This window comes from Macaca mulatta, chromosome 6, assembly GCF_049350105.2.
Source record: "Macaca mulatta isolate MMU2019108-1 chromosome 6, T2T-MMU8v2.0, whole genome shotgun sequence".
NCBI classification, from domain to species: domain Eukaryota; kingdom Metazoa; phylum Chordata; class Mammalia; order Primates; family Cercopithecidae; genus Macaca; species Macaca mulatta.
The window spans coordinates 76,331,868-76,355,886 of record NC_133411.1 but is presented as its reverse complement, the minus strand read 5'-3'; the positions used below and the strand labels follow the sequence as shown (position 1 = coordinate 76,355,886).

At 39.4% G+C, this 24,019-nt stretch overlaps 1 protein-coding gene across 5 annotated transcripts in view; it reads right to left on the bottom strand.

The window, feature by feature from the left end:
- Positions 1-3,297: 3,297 nt before the first annotated feature.
- PIK3R1 (phosphoinositide-3-kinase regulatory subunit 1) overlaps positions 3,298-24,019 on the bottom strand; it is an 82,662-nt gene continuing 61,940 nt past the window's right edge. For 2 of the 5 annotated variants that reach the window (XM_015140166.3, XM_078003855.1), the window contains 12 exons: positions 22,134-22,265; positions 21,124-21,325; positions 20,848-20,927; positions 9,448-9,550; positions 8,646-8,744; positions 8,362-8,542; positions 8,011-8,136; positions 7,171-7,313; positions 6,759-6,935; positions 6,595-6,663; positions 5,745-5,915; positions 3,298-4,635 (listed from right to left, as the gene is read on the bottom strand). In XM_015140166.3, coding sequence (XP_014995652.3) covers positions 4,446-4,635; positions 5,745-5,915; positions 6,595-6,663; positions 6,759-6,935; positions 7,171-7,313; positions 8,011-8,136; positions 8,362-8,542; positions 8,646-8,744; positions 9,448-9,550; positions 20,848-20,927; positions 21,124-21,325; positions 22,134-22,265 — 1,673 coding nt within the window. In that variant the 3' untranslated portion in view covers positions 3,298-4,445. Of the gene's footprint in view, positions 4,636-5,744; positions 5,916-6,594; positions 6,664-6,758; positions 6,936-7,170; positions 7,314-8,010; positions 8,137-8,361; positions 8,543-8,645; positions 8,745-9,447; positions 9,551-10,983; positions 11,155-13,080; positions 13,295-20,847; positions 20,928-21,123; positions 21,326-22,133; positions 22,266-24,019 lie in introns of those variants that run through there. The other 3 variants (NM_001261197.1, XM_015140169.3, XM_015140168.3) reach the window with 3 other exon arrangements.

Sequence of the window (24,019 nt, the reverse complement as noted above, 5' to 3'; positions counted from 1 at the left end):
CCCCGTCTCTGCTAAAAATACAATTAGCGGGGCATGGTGGCGGGCGCATGTAGTCCCAGCTACTCAGGAGGCTAAGGCAGGAGAATGGTGTGAACCCAGGAGGCGGAGCTTGCAGTGAGCCAAGATCACACCACTGCACTCCAGCCTGGGTGACAGAGCAAGACTCTGTCTCAGAAAAAAAAAAAAAATGGTGAAATATATTAACAGCTCAGTATTACTTACATGTGAACACTCAATGTCCTTCGCAACTTTACAAAAATGAGATACTGTGATAACGATCAAAGCGGGTGGGTGGGAGAAACAGAAATAGCAGCAATATTTATAAGCCAAAAGACAGCTGTTTTAGAAAGATTTCTTAGGTGGTAAGTGAAATTTCAACCCAAAACTTAAGTTTCAAAACAACCTTTATTCTGTTTGAAGATCTAATACAATGCATTAAAGCAACTTAAAACAGGACATAGCTCCACTGAATCTATAACTTGAACGAAATGTCAAGGAGGCACACTACCCCCACCCCCCACCCCAGTTGCCTTGTGAAGGCAAAATTACAACTGACCGTGACATCCTCCCTCTCGTCAAAAGACCAACTTTATTTTAACAATGTCATATAAACAGATTTGTAAAAACATTGAACTGATTGTAGCTTTAAAAAATACACAGGTATAAATGAGTTTTTTTTTGTTTTGCTTTTTTTTTAAAATATATATATATATATATATTTTTATATATATATATATATTAGCAGCATCCTGGGCAGTTAATGCTATCTCATGGTGACAAGTTTCATGTTAAGTTGGATAGTCTTTCCAATTGACTCAATTCTATTTCTTCCTCACCAGTATTTTCTAGAACTAGTTTTTTAAAAAATAAGAATTTGGCATTTTGGAACTTTGTCCCATGTGAGACATTGTGCTTTAAACTGCCCCTTTCTAAAAATGACCCTAAACTCAAACAGATCTCAGGGTCTGCGATTCAACTAACTTGGATACCATGCATAGCAAAAGCACAGTTGTTAAAACCAGCAGAATTTTTCTTCCAAAGGAACATCAGTAGGACTTCCCAAACATGTTACTAGTTCATAACCAGCTACATGACAAAGCAATTGGTTCCCCACAGTGACAGCTCACATAAACACATTTTGACTCGACACACTGAAAACAAGGATTTCCAAGCTAAGCAAGTCATCTGACCAGCTCCCTAAAAGGAGTAACTTTTAAAAACACAAAAAAAGCCAAAGAAATATGAACTTCTCACTTCACTTGCAAACAATTTTCACCTTTGTAAGACAAAACAAAGCAACCTCAATGGGAAAAATCCCATACACATATATAAGAATTGTACTAGACGTTTGCTTGTTATGTACTTGAACTCAACTACTGTGGATCTGTTTTGGCTGAAAGGTGTACCGGAAACACAGTCCATGCACATATACATATATACATATATCAAAAGGCCGTGAAGTTATCAGATGTTGCAAACACATGCTTTTTGCTTTTTCATGTGGTTATGATCTCGTGTGTGTAACGTGAGGTCCCAATGCTCCCACTTCTATGCCCTATCACAGCCTCACTGCAGCTTAGCTTCTGGCTTTATCTTTAGGATGCTACACTGGGTGGGAAAAACTGATGCATGGATAAAATCACATATCAGGAGTGCCTCTGCTGTATCTAGTCATACTCAGCCGTTCAGACTATTGTTAGGAGGACTGTCTGATGAAACTCAAAGTGCCCGACTAGCAAAATATCTAAAAAGACAAATGCAGTGAGCAAGCTACACCGCAATCAAAAAGGCATCGGGCAGAATAGGTCTGGTGTAACTCAGTCATATGGAATGATGAATCCTACTTTGCTGTTCAGTGAAAAGATCTACTGCACTTATGTTTGTGAGATGCAAAAATAAGGCAACTGCCTAAATACCATGTCATCTTGCAAAGACTGTTGAAGCCAAAATTCACAAAACTGTAGCTTTTAATAAAAATATTCAATCTCAGATCTTATATTTTAGAAATAAAAATTTGTACATCATAGCATACATGTGCTACCAAAGAAAACCCACAAACCTAGTTTAAAAACTATTAACCAATTAACTGTTAGACTTGTGTGTGATCTAGAAGGATATCACAATAACTTTAAAGCAGAGACACAGACTAAACCAGGGAAATCATCAGTTGTCTGGCAATGAGAGGGAGATGGTCAGATCAGTGAAGTCAAGTTTGAGGGCTAACAGTCTTGCTGTAAGACTGACTTTTGCTTAAGTATGAGTAGCTTTATGTAAAGAGGAAAAATACATTCTACAGATGATTCACTCAGCTGCAAGACTGATTCTTTCAAAAGGAACAACATTAAAAAACAAAGGAACAGAAAACCCTCACCCTAGTACTTAAACAGAAATAGAGCTGTGGGTAAATCTAATATGGAGAAAGGGAAATTTGAAATTGCAAGATGTCATTTAAGTCTATTAGGGTAGTGACCATATTATGATTGCTAATTAGTCTTTATTCCTCCTAACACATGTACAGTTCCTACTGAACATACCAGCTTTTGCAGATCTAAATCAGGAAGAGAGATCTCTCACTCCTGCCCTAAACGGGAAACATTATGCTAACTATGCTTCCTTTTCCCCCCGTAGTGAAGCACATACAATGATTAGGATGAATGAGAAGGACTGCCACTTGGATTCCTGCAATGGCCATGACCTTAGCGAGCTCCACAATCCAGAGCAGAGACAGTACGATTGTGTCCATTTGCTTTATGTTCTAAACCAAATGGAAAGCTAGGAGTAACCAACATCCCACCAAAAGTATTTTTTCAGATCATGCTTTTTTTTTTCCTAAAATGAGTATTTGCTGGTCGTGATGGATAGTCCAATGTGACAGAGATCATCCCTTTAAACCAGTGTTCTAAACAAAGGTGAGCACTGTTCTAGGAACCCAAAAACAAACTTGGCACTTCCTTCCTAAGAACTGAAATACCTGACCAGTCACACTGTGTTAGTTACAGTAGGTTTGTAATTGTCATTAATTGATAACTAGCAAATCAAAGTGAGAAAAGACTGAAGTAGAAGCAACTTCACTTTGCAGTTATTCACTTCTCTGTAAATCATGAGAAAGACAAAGTGCATATAACCTTGCCTCCCCCTCCCACCACCCGACCTGATACATCCCTTCACTACATTCCCCCCTCCCTAGATTCAAGAAGTTCACAATTCTTTATGAAATAAACATTGCCAGGTACCGTATTTTAAGAGTCTTAAAACAACATTGTTGGACTCAGCAATACTTTGTCATATTCATATATCTTTTTCTTTTTTTTATTGAATAAAGCAGCTTTGAAGCTTATCAGGCACTGCCCAACAAAACAGTCCAAAAAAAATCTGTTATGAACTTTTTATCCTTGGGCTAACAGCCAAGTACTCTGTACAAGAAAAACTGTAAAATATTTCATAGTTTTAATTCTGAAGCCATTTTTTTTACTGGCATCCTGTACATTTCTTTTAAAAAAGGATAACAAAAATGAATATTAACAAAAATCCGGGACAACAATATTTTCAAGCAACAAAAACTGGGGTGGGGAAGCTTATTCTGAAGGTACATTTAAAACTGAAATAACAACTTAATGAAAATTAAGAATTGCATAGCGCTGTGAATTTAGCCTTCAGCAAAACAAAACAGAAGCTATTTGGTATTGATACAAATCCATCTATTTGATAGTTAGTCATCCAATATTATGTACATATTTTATATACTGAATGTCATTTTAAGTCCTGTTTTCCAAACTCCATTTTTCTGTTGCTGGGTTTTTGTTTTTTGACAAGTTTAAACACTTTCTGGCACTTTCTATGACAGAATTTCTTCTGAACATATATGAACTGACATTCTCCCAAAGCGTCCCTTGTGAGTGGAAGTGCCTTTCTGCTACATATCGTTCATTTGTTAGAAAATGAAATAATCCACAGTGCGATGTGTCTGGGTCCACCGTGCACAGCAACATCCAGGCTAAACCAGGCTGGACCGAACCTTCTCAGGCCAGGGTTCTTCTGCCTCTCTCTCCTCCGCTCTCCACAGTCCCAACTTTCAGCTGGTAAAGCTTCAGAAAGCATTAACAAGCACCATGGTTAAAGGCCTCTTTGTCCCTGCACGCAGAGATTTTTGCATTTCTTTTTCTCTTTGTGTTGTATGTGGTTGTGGCTTTAAATTAAACCAAAGAAAAAAAGAAAAAGAAAGAAAGGATAAGCACTCCAGCTTAGAAACGTGTGGTCATCATACAGCCCTAGGCTGCATATCTTCCCCTACTTCTTTTTTTGTGAAAGAAAGCTCTAGTCCCATCCGAAGACAGATGGCTTCGTTTCTGCAGCTCAATTCACAGATCAGACTGGAGAGGAGCCCTTTGCTTTCCAGAGGCCTCAGGGTGGCTGAACTTCAGGAGAAGGATCAGAGAGTAAGCGCTTCATCGCCTCTGCTGTGCATATACTGGGTAGGCTAGTGTGACATTGAGGGAGTCGTTGTGCTGCACGAGGGAGGTGTGTTGGTAATGTAGCACCAGTTCTTTCAGAGAGCTGTACAAGTTATAGGGCTCGGCAAAGCCATAGCCAGTCGCTGTTTTGTTTATGACACAATGCTTTACTTCGCCGTCCACCCTAGAGAGGAGAGAAGAAAAACTGTCTTTTGAGCTTGCCCAAGCCAATTCACAACTCTACAGAGCATGTTTAATAAAAAGCATCATTGTGCAGTCTCAACTTGGGGAAAGGGTCCTAGGTTACAGTAGACTCTTGGCCCTGTCACATGGTAGACACTTGGCTGAGTGCCTTGGTTAGGTAACCCAGCTTCACTGACCTACTTTATTTTCATCTTTAAAATGGTTTAAAGGGAAGACAATAGTAAAATGTATGTAATACAGTTACTTTGAGGAATGAAAGGAGATCATGCATGCAATATGCTTGATAAAATGCCTGACATGCGGTAAGCATGCAACAAATGGTAGCTTCCAACCATGATGAGGACAACTATCAGCAGTGCTCCATGACTAGCGGTGTTACTATTACTCCCAGGACGATTATTCATAGGATTCCTTCTTTCTGGCTGTCCTTGAGGTGTCTGCACAACTCTCCATCTCTGCATGTGCCCTTAGACAAGGTAAGGACAAAAGGACCCTTCTTTGCTGTAGGAATATTTCCCTCATTAAATGAAAGGTGATCATGGAGTATAACATACTTTTAGAACCATTCCCTACTAGAGGACATGAATTTCTCTGAAATGGTGATGTCAGTGATCCCATGTGGGTATACCTGTCTCAAGGATAATGATCAGAATCCTTTCTCTTTTTTGACCTGTTCCTGATGAGTGTTTTTCCTATGGGTGATGTTCTCACATAAATTACCTCAGATTCTAACTATAGTAGCCTTGAGAGGCAAAAAGGGCAGGCATTGCTGCTTCCATTTTAAAGACGAGAAAAAAAGGTTTAGCGACGTCTCGTGATTAACTAGCACTGAATGGGAATCCAAACCCTAGTCTTCCAGCTAAACAGTAGGTATCTATTAGACTGTATTAACATATATGTATGTTTCTATTAGATTGTATTAACATATGCTTCTGGCTAGACTTTAAAATGGTATTACGTCTGCTTTGGTTTCTCTTCTACATTACTGCACTATAAGCTTATTCAAGACTATTTCAAAACTCAGTGAATGAATGAATGAAACATCTCTTCATGAGATGTTGTAAAGAATAGTTTGCTGGAGATACATACACTACAGAGCAGGCGTAGCAGCCCTGTTTACTGCTCTCCCGGACAAGAAAAGTGCCATCTCGCTTCCCTCGCAACAGGTTTTCAGCTTTGTTTCGGTTGCTGCTTCCAACATTCCACGTCTTCTCATCATGATGGGGTAAATCTTCATCATCTTCCACCAGCGAATATTGGCTAGGCAGGCAGGACAGAAAGTTTCTAAATGAAGAGTGCCGGAGCCATCAGCCTGCCTTGCTGTCTTCCCTAGGCATACCCCCCTCACTTCCCTCTTGGCCCCTACCAAGCCAGTCAGACTGGCCATCACATGCCTGCCTCTGCCTGACCTGAGTTTTCCTCTCCTGGTATTCAGCCTCCAGTGCAACCTCCCAGGACAAAGAGTTAGCAATCAATTGTACTATTTCTGTTTTCAGGCAACCACACTGAGGTACCTGGGCAGACTGGAAGGTATTAAAACAATCTTGTTTATCCAGTTTAGATCAGGAAATTGACTAGGAAGATTGCCAGTTTTTGAATAATTCAAACAAAGCATATACTTAAGCTTTAAAATATATTAAGCATAATTATTTTCTCTCTGGCTGTTCCAAAAATATTTTGGGATTTTTCAGATGTTCGGGGACATCATTATGGACACAGAGTTGTTTCACAGCATTATGAGTAAAAATAAATCCTAGTCCTCCTTAGCTAAGCTTTCTTTTTTTAAAATTCTGGATAATGGCACTGAGTTTATACATTTTCTCCTACAAGATGTTCCAAACTCAGTAAAATTCCTCACTTGTTCTAAAAACAAAGCAAGCATGCATTTTCCTAAAATGAGAAAAATCTTCTGCTGTCACCATCTTTAGTAACTACTTACTCTTCAGTGTTTTCATTGCCCAACCACTCGTTCAACTTCTTTTGCCGAACACCTTTTTGAGTCAACCACCTGAAAAACAGTTTTGAAAAAAGAACGCATTAACTCATCCTGAATTGTAGCAATCACCAGTTATTCATGTATAGGATTCCATTTCAAATACTTACATCAAGTATTGGTCTCTCGTCTTTCTCAGCTGGATAAGGTCTGGTTTAATGCTGTTCATACGTTTGTCAATTTCTCGATACTCAGCTGCCTGCTTCTTCAAGTCTTCTTCCAATCTTCTTCTACTGTCAATAATTTCACTGATTCGAGACTTCAACTTATCATAATTATGCATAATCCTGCAGGCAAAAGAAATGCATTTGTCATTATCTGGGTACATCATGAACAGTCCCCAAAGTTTATGAAAAGTTTCACTATGGTTTCCCAGCAGTTTTCCTCAGGTAAAGCGTGGCTTCTCTTCCTGTCATTTTTAAATCATTCAAAGCACAGAAAGCGAGATCACTTTTAAACGGTTTTAGAGGATTTTGGTTATCTCTAGCACAAGAACAAGGGAAACAACCATAGTTCACCAACCTTTGTATTTCTTTCTCATTGCCCTCACGTTTAAACTTTTCTATGTATTCTTTGCTGTAGCGCTCCTGGGTCTGGCACTGTTCTTCAAATATTTTTATGGTTTCATTAAATGCTTCAATAGCTGTCCTTTTCATTTGGATTTCCTGCAACATAATTTTAAAAAGATAATGTCATACCTTTCATAGAACAATTTCTTACTGCAAGACACTACCAGGACATTTGATCTGTACTATTAGCAGAGTGGGACTCGAATTCATAAAATCCATTAAAATAGTATCCCAGAAACAAATATTTCCTCTGGAGAATTTTCTCAATCTATGAAAAATGATTGCTTGGCAATTTCCCATAGTTTTTATCTTCCTAAAAGCTATTGTAGTTTCTATAGCATCTCTGTTGTTTTCCATTCCCTCTGGCATTCCCAGATACATGAGTGACCAGTGAAGAGTAAGGGTCTAGAAAAACACAGCAGTAAATGTAGCCCTTCCTTTTGGTTGCAGGATATATATTAATGCCTAAATCTCCGTTTCAGGGATTAGACACGTCTGTGAAACTTCCAGTTATTACTAACTTCCAATCTAAACAGGATCCTTCTATCAGGAATTAAATCAACTTGAAACTCAGTGACTGCTTCAGGTATCACGTGAACTTAATTTATTATTCTGATACTTAAAATTTTTGGTTTAAAGGTTTAGAGATATGCTAGAATAATCAACAATGATTCACAAATAAATGATCTCACCCCCACTTCATTCATAAAAACCCTTTAAATTCTTTTTTCCATGTTAGTCTTCAAAAACGAAGAGTTCTAAACTTTTAATCTGATTTTCATCGAAAACTCACCTGGGATGTACGGGTATATTCTTCATATAATCTATCATATTCTCTGCTTTTTTCTTGAAACTGAGTGTTATATTCATGTAATTTTTTCCCTACAGCTTCAATATTATCTTCTTTGACAACTTGATCCTAGAAAGATTAATATAAATTCAATGGATGAGGTATTTAATCAAATAACAACTGTTTAACAAAATAGCTGACATGGAAACATCTTTAAAATTGCAATTATGTAATTACAAACGTAAAGTTTTTTAGACTTGATTACATGTAATTCATCTGTTTCCAATGTTTTCTAAGTATTAGAAGTATCTTGTCTAAACATCGTAACTGGATAATTCATTCAGTTTTTATTACCTGTTGGTATTTGGATACTGGATAAAGTAATTTCACATCCAGCTTGGGATTATACTGAGCTAGAGATTCATTCCGGTAGTGGTTTATTAATTCAACCACAGAATTGAAGGTTAATGGGTCAGAGAAGCCATATTTCCCATCTCGATGAAATATTTTGATTAATTTGTTATTTCCCCCTTTCCTGTAAAAACAATATAAAAATAAAGGTATTAACATTTTCAAATAAAGAAATATGTTTTAATATCAGCCCAAAACCCTAATTTCAGCTATATTCCTCAGCTTACCTTAGTGTAAGAGTATAATCACCATGCATTTTAGTAGACGCATCTCGTACCAAAAAGGTCCCATCTGCTGTATCTCGAAGTTTTTCATTCACTTCTTCCCTGAAATGAAAACACAAAACCATGCTCATCTTAAGGTTCAGTGACCACAGATTTATATTTTTTCAAATAGACTATTTTTTAGAGCAGTTTTAGGTTCACAGCAAAATCAAGTGAAAAGTACAGTGAGTGCCCATATTCCTCCTGCCCACATAGATTTAAATGAATTGCATTTTCAGAGCTTACTAATAAAAGCTTACTAATAATTTGTTTAAATAGAAATGTCAGCAATTGCAGTCTCATCACAAACAGGTGCATATCACTTTCACTACTGGTGTATCTGTGGTACTAAGTTTTTATTGTTTCAAGTAAACATTACAATCTCTCTGACAAATGAGCACAGAAACTCATGATCTCAAAAAGGTTTCTCCAACCTTACTCCCCCTTCCCAAAGCTAACATAAAATGGCATTGTTTTCTTACTGTGTTTAAGACAAGAATTCTTAGAGTTGTGCTTAACAGATAGAGTGCCTTCACACTCTTGTCAATAATGAAACTTCCCAGGTATTTAATTTCCTGTGGCATCCAGCACCCACAGTTCTCCAGCGCTCAGTGACTTTTTCTGGTCGTCTTTGGAAGAGAACCAACTATGCTTCATGCTTATGTTGGATGATATCCTAAAAATGGAACTTAGCAAGCTGGTGCTTTTCTTTCTCTTAATCTAAAACTCTCTGTATCTAGTGAAAACGAAGTTTCTGTAGCCTTACCTCGAGATATCTCCCCAGTACCATTCAGCATCTTGTAAGGACATATTGTTATTCATACCGTTGTTGGCTACAGTAGTGGGTTTTGGTGGTTTAGGAGGCAGTGCTGCAGATGAAAAAGAAAAAGTTGTTCGCAATCCCAACTACATTAGCACTAAATTTCTTTAGATAAGTACTTTGACTTTTAAAAAATCAAAAAATTAGAGTAACTGAAATATATAGCATTAGTTCACAATTCCATGCAATATGGAAGATAATTTTCTTAAAAAAAAAAAAAATTTCAGAGCATGGCTCAAAAAGAAATGAAACTGAAAAGGAGAAAAGAAGAGAGAGCCTTAGAAACTGACAAATAAATTGGGCTGGCCATGTGAATAAATTTCAAAGTAAATCCAGAGTCATGACATTCTACACTTCTAGATTCTAGTTATATTAAAGTTTCATGCCTGGTCAAATCCATCTAAAGTAAGAAACTATGAACATATGAGTAGCAGAAATAACATGAGTTGGCTTTAATTTCCTCCTCTTATTTAATTATGAAAGACAAATTTGGTCTCTGTCCTCCACAAACGCTGTTGCAGTAATAAAAAGGCTCATCTACAGCAGTACGTTTTCCACAGCAGTATGTTTTAAGAGGAGGAATTGGGCTTCTCTAATCTTAGTATTTCAGGCACTGTTCTGCAAAAAGCCACTTTAAGAAACTCTCATCTGTGCCCTAAATCTCTTTAGTATTTATGTTAATATTCTGTTGGATAAATTGTGCTCTATATGCCAGGTATGATTAAAAACCATATCCCCCTTCCTCAATGTCAAATCAGTATTCATATATACCAATTGGTGACAAATAAAAGACTGCAATATTCCTGAATATCTTAAATGGGGACAGGGGAGCTAACACTGGAATAAAACAACTTAGGAAACAAAATAAATCTAGGATTTTTAGGTAAATTCTGTCATAAGTTTTTAAAGCACTGTTACTATTTTAACTTATGCAAAAAATGATTTCAGTTATCTACCAAGAATATTTTACAGACTAACAATAATGGAACGTCAACTTCCTTTTTCATTATAATACCTTAATACAAGAGAGGACAAGCAAAGTCTCAACATCTAGAACTGAGTTGTAATCACTGCAACATTTTACATGCTTTCTAAAGTACTGTTATCACTGCAAAGTTCCACACTGTTCTCATCCACTGGCAACAGTAAAGCAGCACAAAGGACGCATCATTTTAATTACAGGGACAATATCCCACAACATAACTCACCCAGGGAAGGATCTCGATTAACAAAAGACACCAGTGAAAAACTGGAGTTCAATTCATATCCATTCAAGTAAGAATAAGCATTTACCACACACAGCCTGAGCTGCTTGCTTCCAGACAGTCAAACAATCTGTTTAATTTTTAAGCCATGAGCAAACTAATTTTTATCAATGAAACAAATTAATAAAAACAGAAATCTAAAAAGGATCTTTTTTACAGTAGCTTTCAACAAATTAAAAAGCCACGAAATTAACTAATTCTAATACCGCAGTATTACCTGGTGGGTCCATTTCTATATAAAACATCAAGTCTGTGCCACAATTTATATCTGTCTTGGCATATTCTAAATCCAGGTCTTCCATATTCCAAACAGTATTGTACATTTGTGCAAGAGTTTCCTTGGCTGAGCTCAGTTATAAGAAAAGAGTCCGGCTTTCTTTGTAATGGTGTCTTGGAATTCATTTTAAAACCTATAAGGGGCTGCACTGAAACCTATTACATCACACGCCCCAGCCAATCAAGTCAGAAAAATGTCACCAGACCACTCCTGCTTCATCAGTTCTCTTCTATACCAGCCTTAATATAATGCCAACCTCACTGAGAAGCTACATTTAATAGAATTGCAGTATATACACGCTCATCCTTTCAAAAAGGTGTTTAATTTGACTGTTCTCCTCCAGCAGCGAGTTTTCTAATTCCTTGTTTATTACTCCTTGCAGCATGGTACGCTCTGCTGTTGGCAGCTTGACAAAAGCTTATATGCTGCAGCTCCGAGCTTTTCTCCCCACTTAGTGCATCTGGGTTTATAGATAGCCCAGTCATTCCTTGGTTTAAAAATCTTACAAAGGCATTAAAAGGGTATACTGAAGCTATATTTTATAGTCCTTAGATATCTCTCATGTATAAGAGAAGCAGAACGGACTACTCCTGGTATTTAATTTCAGTCCTCCGTAATTCACTGAAAACCCAGAATTTAAACACTGTCACAACTGTACCATACTAGAAAGGACAGTTAAAAGAAAATGTATAGATAAAATGTCCTCCTCTACCAAACATTCCAAAGTTAAAACTAGACTTTATAGACGAACAATGAAAATTCTGAATAGGAATGCAGATGCCTATTAGCAGAAATATTAAACGTAATTGTCAACATTATTGAGAATTTTAATGTGACTGCCTAAAAAAACTGGGCAAAGAAAATGCTTCTTCCAAAAAGAAAGAGGCTATAGATCAGAATGCAGAGTAGAGGTATATTTATCTTTGCAAAATGTTTCACTGATGAACCCATCTTCACTACTAATACTGCTTGAACGGGAAGATGATGTAATCACTTTTTTTTTTTCTTTTTCCCCTCTATCTCAAATGCTTCACTCCAGGACAATTATTCTTTCTTAGCACTACTTAATATAAATAAATCAATTTTAGTTCTTCAAAGTCATTCTGCATATAATCCTGTCACCCTTATAGGAGCCCACTGTACATTCTCATTGTGAACCAATCTCTTTGCATTCACAATATTACGATGGCGGGGGGGGGGGGGGTGCTCTTCCCCCACGTAAATGTGGCTCATTTAAAAAACTATAGTGGGCTCTGTGATCTATGTACACACGTATGTCACATATTTGTGTGACCATTTAAAGAACACAGAAACCCTTGAGACTTTCTGTAAAATTTGGGATCATAAAATATATGAAAAAGCAGACCAAAGGCAAGGCATTCTGTTCTCTGACGTCCCCCGTCTAGTTTAATTCATTTTCCCATTATTGGGAAAAGCAGGCTCACCTTGTTCCTTCCCACCCTCTCCCACTTTTCTATTTGCCTAAGTTTAGATAAACCTGAACTCAAATTCAAATAAAAATGGTAAAAGTGGCGTTGTGCCCTCAGATAAGATTCAGAGAAACATTCTTTTTTAGTTTAATTAAAATGTCGACCCTCCCCCAAAGCAAGGAGACAAGTTCTCCGAGCAGCTGTGGCCGGTGTAACAGCCCAGAGTGCCAGTCCGTGCATTTGGGAACCGTCGGTGCAAACCAGTCTGGCTGTTGGATCTGCTGTGGCAAACTAACCCAGGGAGAAGGCAGGGAGACAGGTGATTTTACATGGTCTCTCCAAGCCCTGGCCTGGCACCAACTTCCAGCCAAACACGTTGTAATTAGTACCTTCTTCCTGAACTTCCAACCTAAACCCTATCTTTCCCAGCCACTGTCCCCCTCGAGGACAGGGGGAGTGTCTCCCCTAATCTCCCATCTGTCCTCCCCAGGCAGCGCTTACAGGGGCGCACGCACACACACGTACTCCAAGACAAACTACAGAGAGGCACCGCTCAGATAAACCACAGGGAAGGAACAGAGAAGTGCACAAATTCAAGGCGACTTACTTTGCAGGTTATGCATTTCAACGGTTTCCCTTTGAAATGCCTGTATCCGACAATGAAAAAAAAAAAAATCCCCAAAGCTGTTCTTCCACCAAGTGGGCCAAGCCCCCGCACCTCCCCCCAGCCTGTTCCCGGCGGGCAGTGCTCGTGCCCGGCGCCGAGAGTGCGCGCTGGAGCGGGGGCGCCGCCAGGACCCTCCGGGCACGCACAGTGGAACAGCTCCGCTCGGCTCGGCTCGGCTCGTCCCTCCGCCCCACGCCCCGCCCGGCAGTGCGTCCGGGCGTCCGGGCCACCGCCGCTCACCACCGGCTCCTCATTGAGAAGCCAACTGGATTTCGCTACTGTACTGGGGAGGAAAGGAGCCCAGGCGCTCGCACGTCTCCCTTAGATAAAGATCGCAGCTTCATGATTAACTTGGGCAGGTTCAAATATTTGCTGAGCTAGGGATTTCGGGAGGGGGAGGGGAGCCCAAGTCAAAGTTGTCATCGGCTGACAAGTGGCCAATGCAAGACCAACTTGATCATTTTCGCCTAGGAAATGAGAAGGCCATTGTGAGAGGACCTAAAATAGTCTCACTGGCTGCTGAGCGCGCTGGCTGGCTCGCGAGGCTCAAGTAGCCGACAGTGAAGCGAGGCACTATGCACCGCCAAACACAGGAAGTGGCTGAGCTAGTTCAGCAAAAAATAGAATCAAAGCCTCACTTGTAAAGGCCTGAACCTCTTGGAACAACCCAGAACACAGTGCCTCGCTCGTGTCTACCTCTTGCACCTCCTCCCACACACCAGCACAGACAGCCCCGCAGGTGTAACAGGAAAGCCCTTGTGAGCAGCTCCGGCAGGGAGCAGATTACAAAAGTGTTCAATAGTAAGTAGTAGGAGGGCATCCTCGGACGAATATTAAACCCCACACCACATGCATACTATACTCCATGATCATGTGACGATTCAGAAAAAAAAAAAAAAACCCAACACTGCGGCTATTTTTATGAGGTCGATTGCAACTCGCATTTAAATGGCCATATGACCTGCTAATTAAAAGGTGTCTCTGCATTAGGTTTATGTGCCAGCTAATGGGGTAAAGGATAGAAGGGCAGAGAAGGACATACCTTTCTAGTGGATGTTTGCCCTTTATTTGAGAAAGTGGGCAATAGACAAGACTTGGGATTATTGACTACTATTTAAATAATTAAAATTTGATCTAAGAAAATTTTCAGTTGCATCAGCATAGATAGCTTTAAGGTTATCCAGGGAAATCACCAAACTTTACACCAGAAAGTAATTTAGAGATCAATCAATTCCTTCATGCCATAGGGGGGGGAAAACAAAATCTGACCCAGGGAGGTGAAGTGGTTTGCAGAAGATTATAGCCCTAAGACTAGAACCCCATCTTCTGATGGTTTCAAATGCCCTTTTCTACCCACTGTTCCTGCTCCTCACTTCTCTTTCTTTGCTAGAGAAAGTAAAATAATGGACAAAACTGAAGTTAATCTTTTAAGCCACATGCAAAAAATTTCACACCCCCAACAAAACTCTCTGTTTTCTATTTTTAGCTTGCTTCAAAACATTTCATTCCCTTTGAAGACATAGGTTCTTTCAATAATACCCTCATACTCTGCAAGGGAAAGTGATCCAGTGGTCACATAAAGTCCACACAGGCCAATAGTAGGAACCAGCTTCAAGGTTACTTGAAATATCTGGCAAGTGCTGTTAAACTCACGATGAAAGTGATTTTACAAACTTTCCTTTCGTGCAACTGATAAAATATTGAAAAACTTTCCCAATGGAAATAACAGTCTATAAGTGAATCTGCCATCTGATCACAGGGACATATGGTTAGTTCAGAGAATACCCTTGCATCCTGAGCTGCATAATCTTGCCCTACTTTTAAAAATAGCCTTTCTAAAGCTAGAAACATTGGAAACATCAGTCTCCTAAGCATACCTGTCTGGATTCACATGATGTTTCATGTCAAAACCTTCTAAGATTAAAATGCTCTGTTAAGTCCAACAGTATATTTTCTGTTTCAGAAGAAAATGAGCCACTGGAAAGCAGTACTCTCTCAATGCATAGAAAGTAAGTCTTGAAATAGGTTGGAAAAACTTTGCCTTAAACAAGTTCGCACAATATGTACAATCATCTACCAGAGAAGTCCTATTATATTACGAAAGTGTGAGCTGAATCTTTTTCCCGTTGAATTTTAGTGTTTAAAAAGTGATCTGCAAGACACATGTTCTTTATTAGCTTAAAAAAGGGAGCCCTCTGCTGGTAGAAATGAATCGGTAACTCCTACTTTGGGAGAAAACCATCAACTTTCTGTATATTTTGTATGTCCAAATTTGACACAAACTAATGCACCTAGTTGTATTACTGTCACTTGATCTATATGACTCACTAACAAATAATCAGTAAAAAGTACACTTTTCACGAAAGCTGATAGTCTTTGAGGAAAACTTGTATTTTAATGTCAGCATTTCTCTGGGACCTCAAAGGCCTAGACACACTGGAAAACTAACTTTACCTTCTGGATACTTTAAAACAATATGGATCATTTTCCCTCTCCCCCAAGTTTCAGAAAACTCATTTCAGAGGCCATTATTTCACATCTCAGCAGATATAGTCAGGAAAATGTCTCTTGATCCTTAAACTGTTCAAAAGTTACAAACTGAATACTATATTTCATACGTGCAAATCACCATCAAGTGGCAAATGTTGCACAAGCAGCTTTCAACCTAGAATGCTTCTTTTTGTGGGACATCATTTATGAACAAAGACCATGAAAAAAAGAATAGACAACAAAAATTAACCAAAATCTTCCATCTAAGGGTAAAATGAATACCTCCCTTCATAACTTTAAGACAGTGTAGAACAGAGGGCCTTTTAGGGTAATTCAAATTATTTGCTCCATATCCACTGGTCTTAATTGATGTTGTGCTAAGGAAAACATCCATTTAAGTATCTAAATAAGCCCAGGTTTACATATGTATAAAATCTGACACATTCTACCAGATTTCTGAAAAGGCATCCCCCCTGCTTAGCAGAATAAAGAACTCCTCCTCTGCAATTCTCCCTCAGATCCTGTCCCTTGAGATAAAGAGAAGTCTGCACTGTGAAAACAAAAGTAAAACTGACTATATACCCCTCCTAAACACATACATACCAAAATACCTGTGTCTCTCTTTCAGGGCACAAATAAAACTATTGTTTGACAAAACCTAGTGTGGCTTTCCTGTTTAGTTCTACACATCTAAAAACATGTAATTTTTCAAAGTTGCATTTCTCCCCTTTGAAGCAACCCTCTAATGTCAGACCACATTTTAAACCCAATAAAAATTAAATCAGAGAAAAGTAAAACTCTTTGAATGTCATTTCCCTCTACCTTAGTGCTTGCCTTTAGTCTGGGTTGAGAACCAAGCCCAGAGCATTTAAAACAAGATTTATGAATCAGGCTCTTCAGGATGAATGTTTTGCAATGTGCCAGTGGTTAAAAATTAACTTTGACAGGTGTAGAAGGGCAAGGGGGAGAAAGAGTCATTTATTTTCTACTCTGGGCTTGAGGGTGCAATATTAGACTTCAATTATACTACATTAATATTTCTGAATATATCCATGAAATCTGAAATATGTAAATACAGTTATAATGGGTTTCATTCAAAGGCACCCTGTGTTAAATAGACTTATTTTTACCTTGGTTTGCCTACAGAAATCTACTTTACCTACCTAAGTATTAATTGGGTAAAGAGAACACAATGATTCAAGAAAACTTGTCGTTTGGCTTTAAATATTTTTAAGACTTTTTAGTAACAAAATAGAACAGCAAATTATCAACAAAGTTCAGAGACCTTACTCTGTGCCCTACCTTTTCCAAATCTTAGCTTCCCTCCGTAAATGAGGAGAATCCTTATTTCACAGGATTGCTGGATGCATTGGATGTGTTGATGTGTGACTATTCTTTGAAAGTTGGAAGTTTATCAAAGAATAAATTTGGATAATTATTATGCTGTATCTAGTTATCTGCTAGGAAGAGCTCAAAAGGAGAAAAAGCCTTTATCCCTGCCCTTTAGAAATGTAATTATGTAGATTAATAGGAAAAACGATAGACAGTTAAATATAAGATGACAGAAAGCTTAAAGGCATAAACATACTGAATGGGTCGACTTAACTTGCATATAAAACGGGAAGGACCTACTTGAGTGGAGATAAAGTAGATGGCACTGCTTGGGGCAGCTACGTATAGTTGCATATTTTGTGCACTGTGCAAAGGCACCTAGGCAAGATGGAGGAGTGGTGATGAAATCTAGGCTGCTCCATTCACCAAGCCACATACAGAGAAGGGCTTCATACAAAGGCACCTTCCTCCCTCCAAGCAACATACCCACATCAGGGAGGCAACTTCCCAGAGTGTCTCTTTTTGCCCCTACAGGCTCCTAGAGGCCGTAGCTCTGCTGGCTGGGAACATGGTGTAAGGAAAAAGGCCTGACAGAATTCACACAATTAATGAGGAATAGGTGGACTGAAGGAATCAGACCTGCTGAATGAGGACAGCTCCCATAAGGCCTCAAAAGCTAGAGTTGATGCGATAGATAGTAGAGAAATGATCAGTTCATTAAATCTCATACCAACCCCAGGAGAGAGGCATTAACCCAGTTCCACAGTCTGGAAAACAATTTGGAAAAGCTGAGTTACTGGAAAGAGTTGAGATTCCAATCCAGATCTATTTGAGTCAGAAGCCCACTGTTTTTTCCACCGCATGGCTCATGGAGTGATTTGGAGCCTTATCCTGAAAAGTATTAACACTGCCCTGACATTGTTTACTATGTGTGACCCATGGGGGCTAATTTCACATATTTTTAGTTTATTACATGCCGGAAACTTCAGAGGAGTTTTTGATTGGACACTAAAAGCAGCCTCATTGCTCATGAAGATTCCAAAAACCCAGGCAGCAGGGCATGGCAGATAGAACGGGCTGGAGTGGAGGCGGCGGCTCCTGGGCAGACCCGGTTTGGGCCCCCACTGGCTGGGTAGCACACAGCAAATCTCTCTCTCTGTGGGTCTTGGTTTCCTCATGTCTAAATTGGTAAAGCTGGACAATGCTTTCAACTCTAAAATGATGCTTCTTTTGTGATACTATCACTTAAAATATGTACTGCTTTTGTAAAATACCAAGCCATTATTTTGTACTGTGTAATTTATTTTGAATAAGTCTTTAAACTCCATGCATCAAAATGCTATTTCTCCTTTGCCTATTCAAATTGTACCTATTCTTCAAGTCACATTTCAAGCCCTATTTCTTCTATGAGCCTTTTCTGTCTACTCCATTACCCTAGATAGTCACCAGCTGCATCTCTGAAGTTCTTTTTGTACTTAGAGTTTGTGCACTCCCACCTACCATTTAATTAGATACTATGTGCTAATTGGTCTCATTTGAACTGATACTTTGCCTCAAACATCATAAGCTTTGTCATTTCAAGTCTATCTGGTAATAATTAGAAATGCTGTCTATCTGCCCTATAACAGAGTCTTGCTTTTGTCTCCCTTAAATATCATTCAGGTACTCATTTGTGTTCACAACAATGTTACTGTAAATGGCCATTCACTGGAGATGTAAGGTGCTATGCTTTCAAAGTTCTGTCTGGTACTAGCACATGCTGTGGCAATGCTGAAGGACTCTAAGAAATTATTGCATTTTTTAAACCAGGCCTAAGAATCATTTCTTCAACCCAGGTTGCCATACTAGTCATTTGCACTGGAGCCATTCCTGAATACAAAGATGTTCTGGATGGGGATGTTTTGTTCCTGGAGTGGGCCGTACAATGTATGCACATATGAGAAGATACTACAACAGCCATTTAATTCCAAAGGTCCTATACAAATCACACAAAGTTCCTGGGAAAACGGCTCAAACTAGAATTTAAAACCTACTTGGATTTAATTTTTTAAAGAGGCCACATAAATACTGGGATGATCCAGCAAATGTTCAAGGCTTTGTCATTCTTTAGCAGAGCTGATGGAACTAATCCTCCTTTGAAACAGGCGCACCAATTGCTCAGTAGAGAAACATAGGGTCCTTTGACACATCAAACAGCTTTCTGGGTGGCATTATGAAAATAGTGCGGATACCCATTTTTACTTTGGTGGAATTAGGATGCAACTAACAAAGACATTTAACCAGTTGACACAAGTCAGGCTAATCAAACTCTACCACTGATTCTACTATACCCTGTGTAGTAGAAATTTTCCAAAATTTCATGTGATAAATTCATTTGTGGGTATCTGTCAAACCCTGTCTGGCGTTGGCTTCCATGTGTCTCTTCTCTCTAGAGGGGTGGCCACTGAAAAGATCAGGACTACCCCCACTAGCCCTTCACTGAAAGCAGGGTCCAGCTCTCCCTAGTCTCTAACATAAGCCTCAACTTAAGTGCCACGTGCCACATCCCTATGCCCATTCTTTTCCACTAAGTCCAAAGGCAGCCTCCGAACACCAGCACAGAGCTGTCAAATCCATTCACAGTGACCTGTGTACTCACACGAGATGAAGCCTTTCGGCCACCCCCGGACTGAAGTCCTAGGCCCTACCTGTTGACAGTCTTCTTTGACATAGTTTACCTAGAATTCTGGGCACCCCTGTTAAACATTCTGCTTGCTGTGATTTGGAACATCCCATGCTTGCCTTATCTACTATACCTGATGCCTCTCACCTCTGGTACCACAGGTACCATTTTGGGCCTGTCCACATAAACCTTTCCCAATACCCACATCTTCAGTGTTTACCTACCCCATCCTCTATCCTACCCCCTTGCAGGTGGCTTTTGAGTCTAGGCCCTGGCCTCTCTTAGGCTGCCCCATCCAGATGCAAGTAACCAAGCCTGGCTGTGCAATACCCAATTAAGAAAAAGCACAACTTAACTCTCCATTGCATGATGATGAAACTGAGTCCCCATGCCTGTTCATACCGAGATAAATGTGGTAATCTGCATGTATTACCTATAATAAATATATTCATGGAGTTTCATTTAAGTTCCAGGAATAAATTAAGACTACAAGCAACACCTTTTACTGGTCCTGAAACTTCACGTATAGGACCCTAATCACTATTCTAAATCACCACTGTCGATTAGCTAACTTTTAACTGGTATATAGCAAAATGAGGTTGTTTAGACTTTCCACAGAAGAAGAAAAATACATCAGTTTAAATTAAATGCATTGCTAACATGGTCTACATTTCCTGCTTTGTTAAATGGCTAACTGAACAGCAGCCTGCTTTCAAAGAAGTGTCTGGCTTGCTCAAACTTGCTGCAGTGAACACTCTGGTTTCATACTGCTCGCATTATTGAAAATGTTTATTTTGACAGGCATTTCTCAGCATACCCACTTCCAAAACACACATTCTAAAATACTTTAAATTATATAGCAATTATAAATCCCCTACTTTATAAGTATTAGAAAGAAAAACAAAAATGTCAACAACTAAAATGAACTCCATAAATTTCTTCAACAACCTGAAGCGTAAATGTTGAAGGGTACAGGGAACTCTCCAAACTCTCACCTAAAACCAAGTTTAATTTAAAATCCGCAAATATTGAAACTCAGATAATAATTAACATATACACTATCACTCAGCTATTTTTTTTCTTTAAATCACAAGGTAACATATTACTACCAATCGTAATTCCATAAGAAGCTGTATTACTTCAAAGGAGGTTTACAGTCACCATTTTTTAAGGCTCTAAAAAAAGGAACAATGAGAGAATGTTAAATGTTCAAAAAGCATTACCTGGTGCAGGCTGTCGTTCATTCCATTCAGTTGAGATTAAAATTTCTATAACTTTTATGAGGTTTTCAGTATTATCGGAGCTGTAAGAAAGAGAGTTTATTAGAAACCTTTTCCCTAAAAGCAAACTCATTTTCATTATATACACTCAAGTGAACGTGTGTGATAGCATTTGGGCATGCATCTCTGGAGTAGTATATTTAGAATACATTGTCATGACCAATCCACTTAGGACCACCCTCATCACTCCAAAATACATGTTTGTCTCTTTTCACTTACCTGGCTGCTGAGAATCTGAAAAGCATAGGGCTGAAAATTTCAGAGAGTACTCTTGCATTCAACAGATTTTTGCTGGAGGTTTGAGAGAGCTTGAAGAAATGTTTTAACAAATACTGAAGCGTAAGCCAATACTGATGAGGTATGCTAGGCGACCTAATAAGCTTCTTCAGTAGCTGAATATATTCTTCGGAGCTTTGTACTTCTACAAGTTTAAAAAAAAAAAAAAAGAAAAGGGAAATGAGTAAGAGACTATTTCCAGGTATCGGTGAATAAACACCTAGAAAAGCTCTGTTCTTTCTTCAAGCTATAGGAGTCATTTAAAAAGTTGTTGGGAGAAGCACACAGTACATTTGTCCTTCTCATTAAAAAATGCATTATGAGAAAGAAGAAATCTCAGGTCAAATGGAAAAGCAAGAAGCTCAGTGTGTAAAAAAAAAAACCACAAGCTGTTTAGGGTGTGCTGGCAGCAACTTACCCAGCATTGAGCAGCTTCATGTGTGATTGGCTAACTCAGAGGAGCATCAGATAAGTATCACAGGTTTTAACTTTGAAGGTTACGAACCACAGTTTCCTGTCCCCAGAGCACTTAACTGAACCTTAGCTCCTAAAACTGAGAGCCCTCTTCCCTCAACACATTCTGTTATGGCCACTCAGGGAAGGTGACAAGAACATCCCCCATCACTGGATCCTAGTCCCGGTTCCTTGAATCTGACACCAGTACTTGGAAGACCGTGTCCTTCATTGACATACAAACTTTGTTAAGACCAGTAGGTTAACAATGAGCCATTTCTGATTCTGACATGCAGACGGGCTTCCCAAGCAAATGAGAATCTAGGTCTTCTCTTGGATGCCTGGGTAGAGGAGGAAATTTGAGATGGTATTGTTGGAGGAGGAACAGGTGGCTACTACCACTATTTTCTAACCACTATCTCTATATATGCAACACATATACAAGCATATCTACGTCTCCATGTAAGTCCAATGAGGTCCTCAGAAGAGAAAAAACAAACCTTGAGCTAAAGAAATCATTTCACTGTAAACGGCTGCTGGAATGACAGGATTTGGTAAGTCCAGGAGATAGCGTTTGAAAGCATCGGCCAAAATGTGCACATCGATCATTTCCAAGTCCACAGAGGCTGTATCTAGGAAACATTTTAAGAAATATTTCAGACATTTATTTTAAAGAATACATCAGTTGGGCTAATTTTCTGAACATCTGACTCATGTGACAAAAAAAGGAAGCAATATGAGGATAAATATAAGACACAAAGTATTCGTTAGCTGTACTTCTTGTAGGGGTTGATCCTGGCATTTGGGGTAGAACAGTTTTTCCTGTGGAGGTCTGTCCGACAAATTGCAAGCATTTGGGATGCCTGACCCCCTGCCCATGATGCTAGTAGCAAACCTCTGGACTTTGGGGCAACAAAAAATAATACTTTTGTTATGGGCCGAATTGGGCTGCATCTTCAGTGGTTACCTACCCCATCCTCTATCCCACCCCTCTAAGCCCAAACCCCTAATGCCTCTGAAAGTGACTGCATTTAAGTTAAAATGAGGCCATTAGAGTGGACTCCAATCCAATCTAATTGATATCCTTCCAGGAGGGGAAATGAGGACAGAGAGAGACACACTAGGGATGCACAGGCACAGAGGAAAAAACGCTGTGGACACCGTGAGCAGGCAACCACCTGCAAGTCAAGGACAGAAGCCTCAGGAGAAACCAAACATGCCTTCATCTCAGACTTCCAGCCTCCAGAACCACAAGAAGTAAGTTTCTGCTTTTTGAGACGGAGTCTCGTTCTGTCGCCCAGGCCGAAGTGCGTCTCTGGTGTGATCTCAGCTCACTGCAACCTCCACCTCCCGGGTTCAAGCGATTTCCCCTGCCTCAGCCTCCTAAGTAGCTGGGATTACAAGTGCATACCACCACGCCTGGCTAATTTTTGTATTTTTACTAGAGAGGGGTTTTACCATGTTGGTCAGGCTGGTCTCAAACTCCTGACCTTATGATCCACCCACCTCAGCCTCCCAAAGTGCAGGGATTACAGGCGTAAGCCACTGTGCCCGGCCAAGTTTCTGCGTTTTAAGCCAAGCAGTCAGTGGTAACTTGTTATAACTGCCTGAGCAAACGAATATAGAATCCAAACATTTCCTAACACCCTCTGAGGGTGGTTCTGCCCTGACTGAGAAGGGTTCTAACTAGGAATGGTTAGTCATATAGTAAATGTTTCCTAAAACCTCAACTGGAAAATTTGAAAAATGCATATTCCCAGATTTCCTAAGACTTGAGTTGATACATTTCAGAATTCACGTAAATGTCACCAACAGAGTGGCGGATTCAACAGTAAGATACTACAGACTTTTAGCAACCAAGCTCAACAATATCCATGAAAATAATTTCAACATTTTTAGAATATTTCTCCCTAATTCTGGCTGAGTATTACTAATCTAACCTGTGGACATCAGACTATTTCAGAAAATAAAATGAGCATACCTGTCCAGTAAATGCCTCAGCTGGGAAACAGGTCAAGCGATCCAATAACGGGGGTGATACTAATCAAAACCACTCACCAGGCACTCACTATGCATGGCACTCTGAGCACTTGGGTTGGAAAAAGACACAATGCCCAGCAGAAAAAAGGGATGCTAGAAACAAAGATCTGGGGGCAGGGCTGACCATGGGCCTCCAGAAAAGAAGAGGTCTTTGGCTGCTGCTGAAGGATGTACACTAGCAATGTGAAGGGTAATCTGAGGAAAGTGATCTGGGGACTTGTGTACTCAGTGGAGAAAAGATGGGCTGATGGGCAAGATACTACATTTGTAACAGCTTTACTAATGACAGTGTTAAGAATAAATTGGAAAGGAGTGCTGCTAGAAGTAAAACTACCAGTTTTAGTTC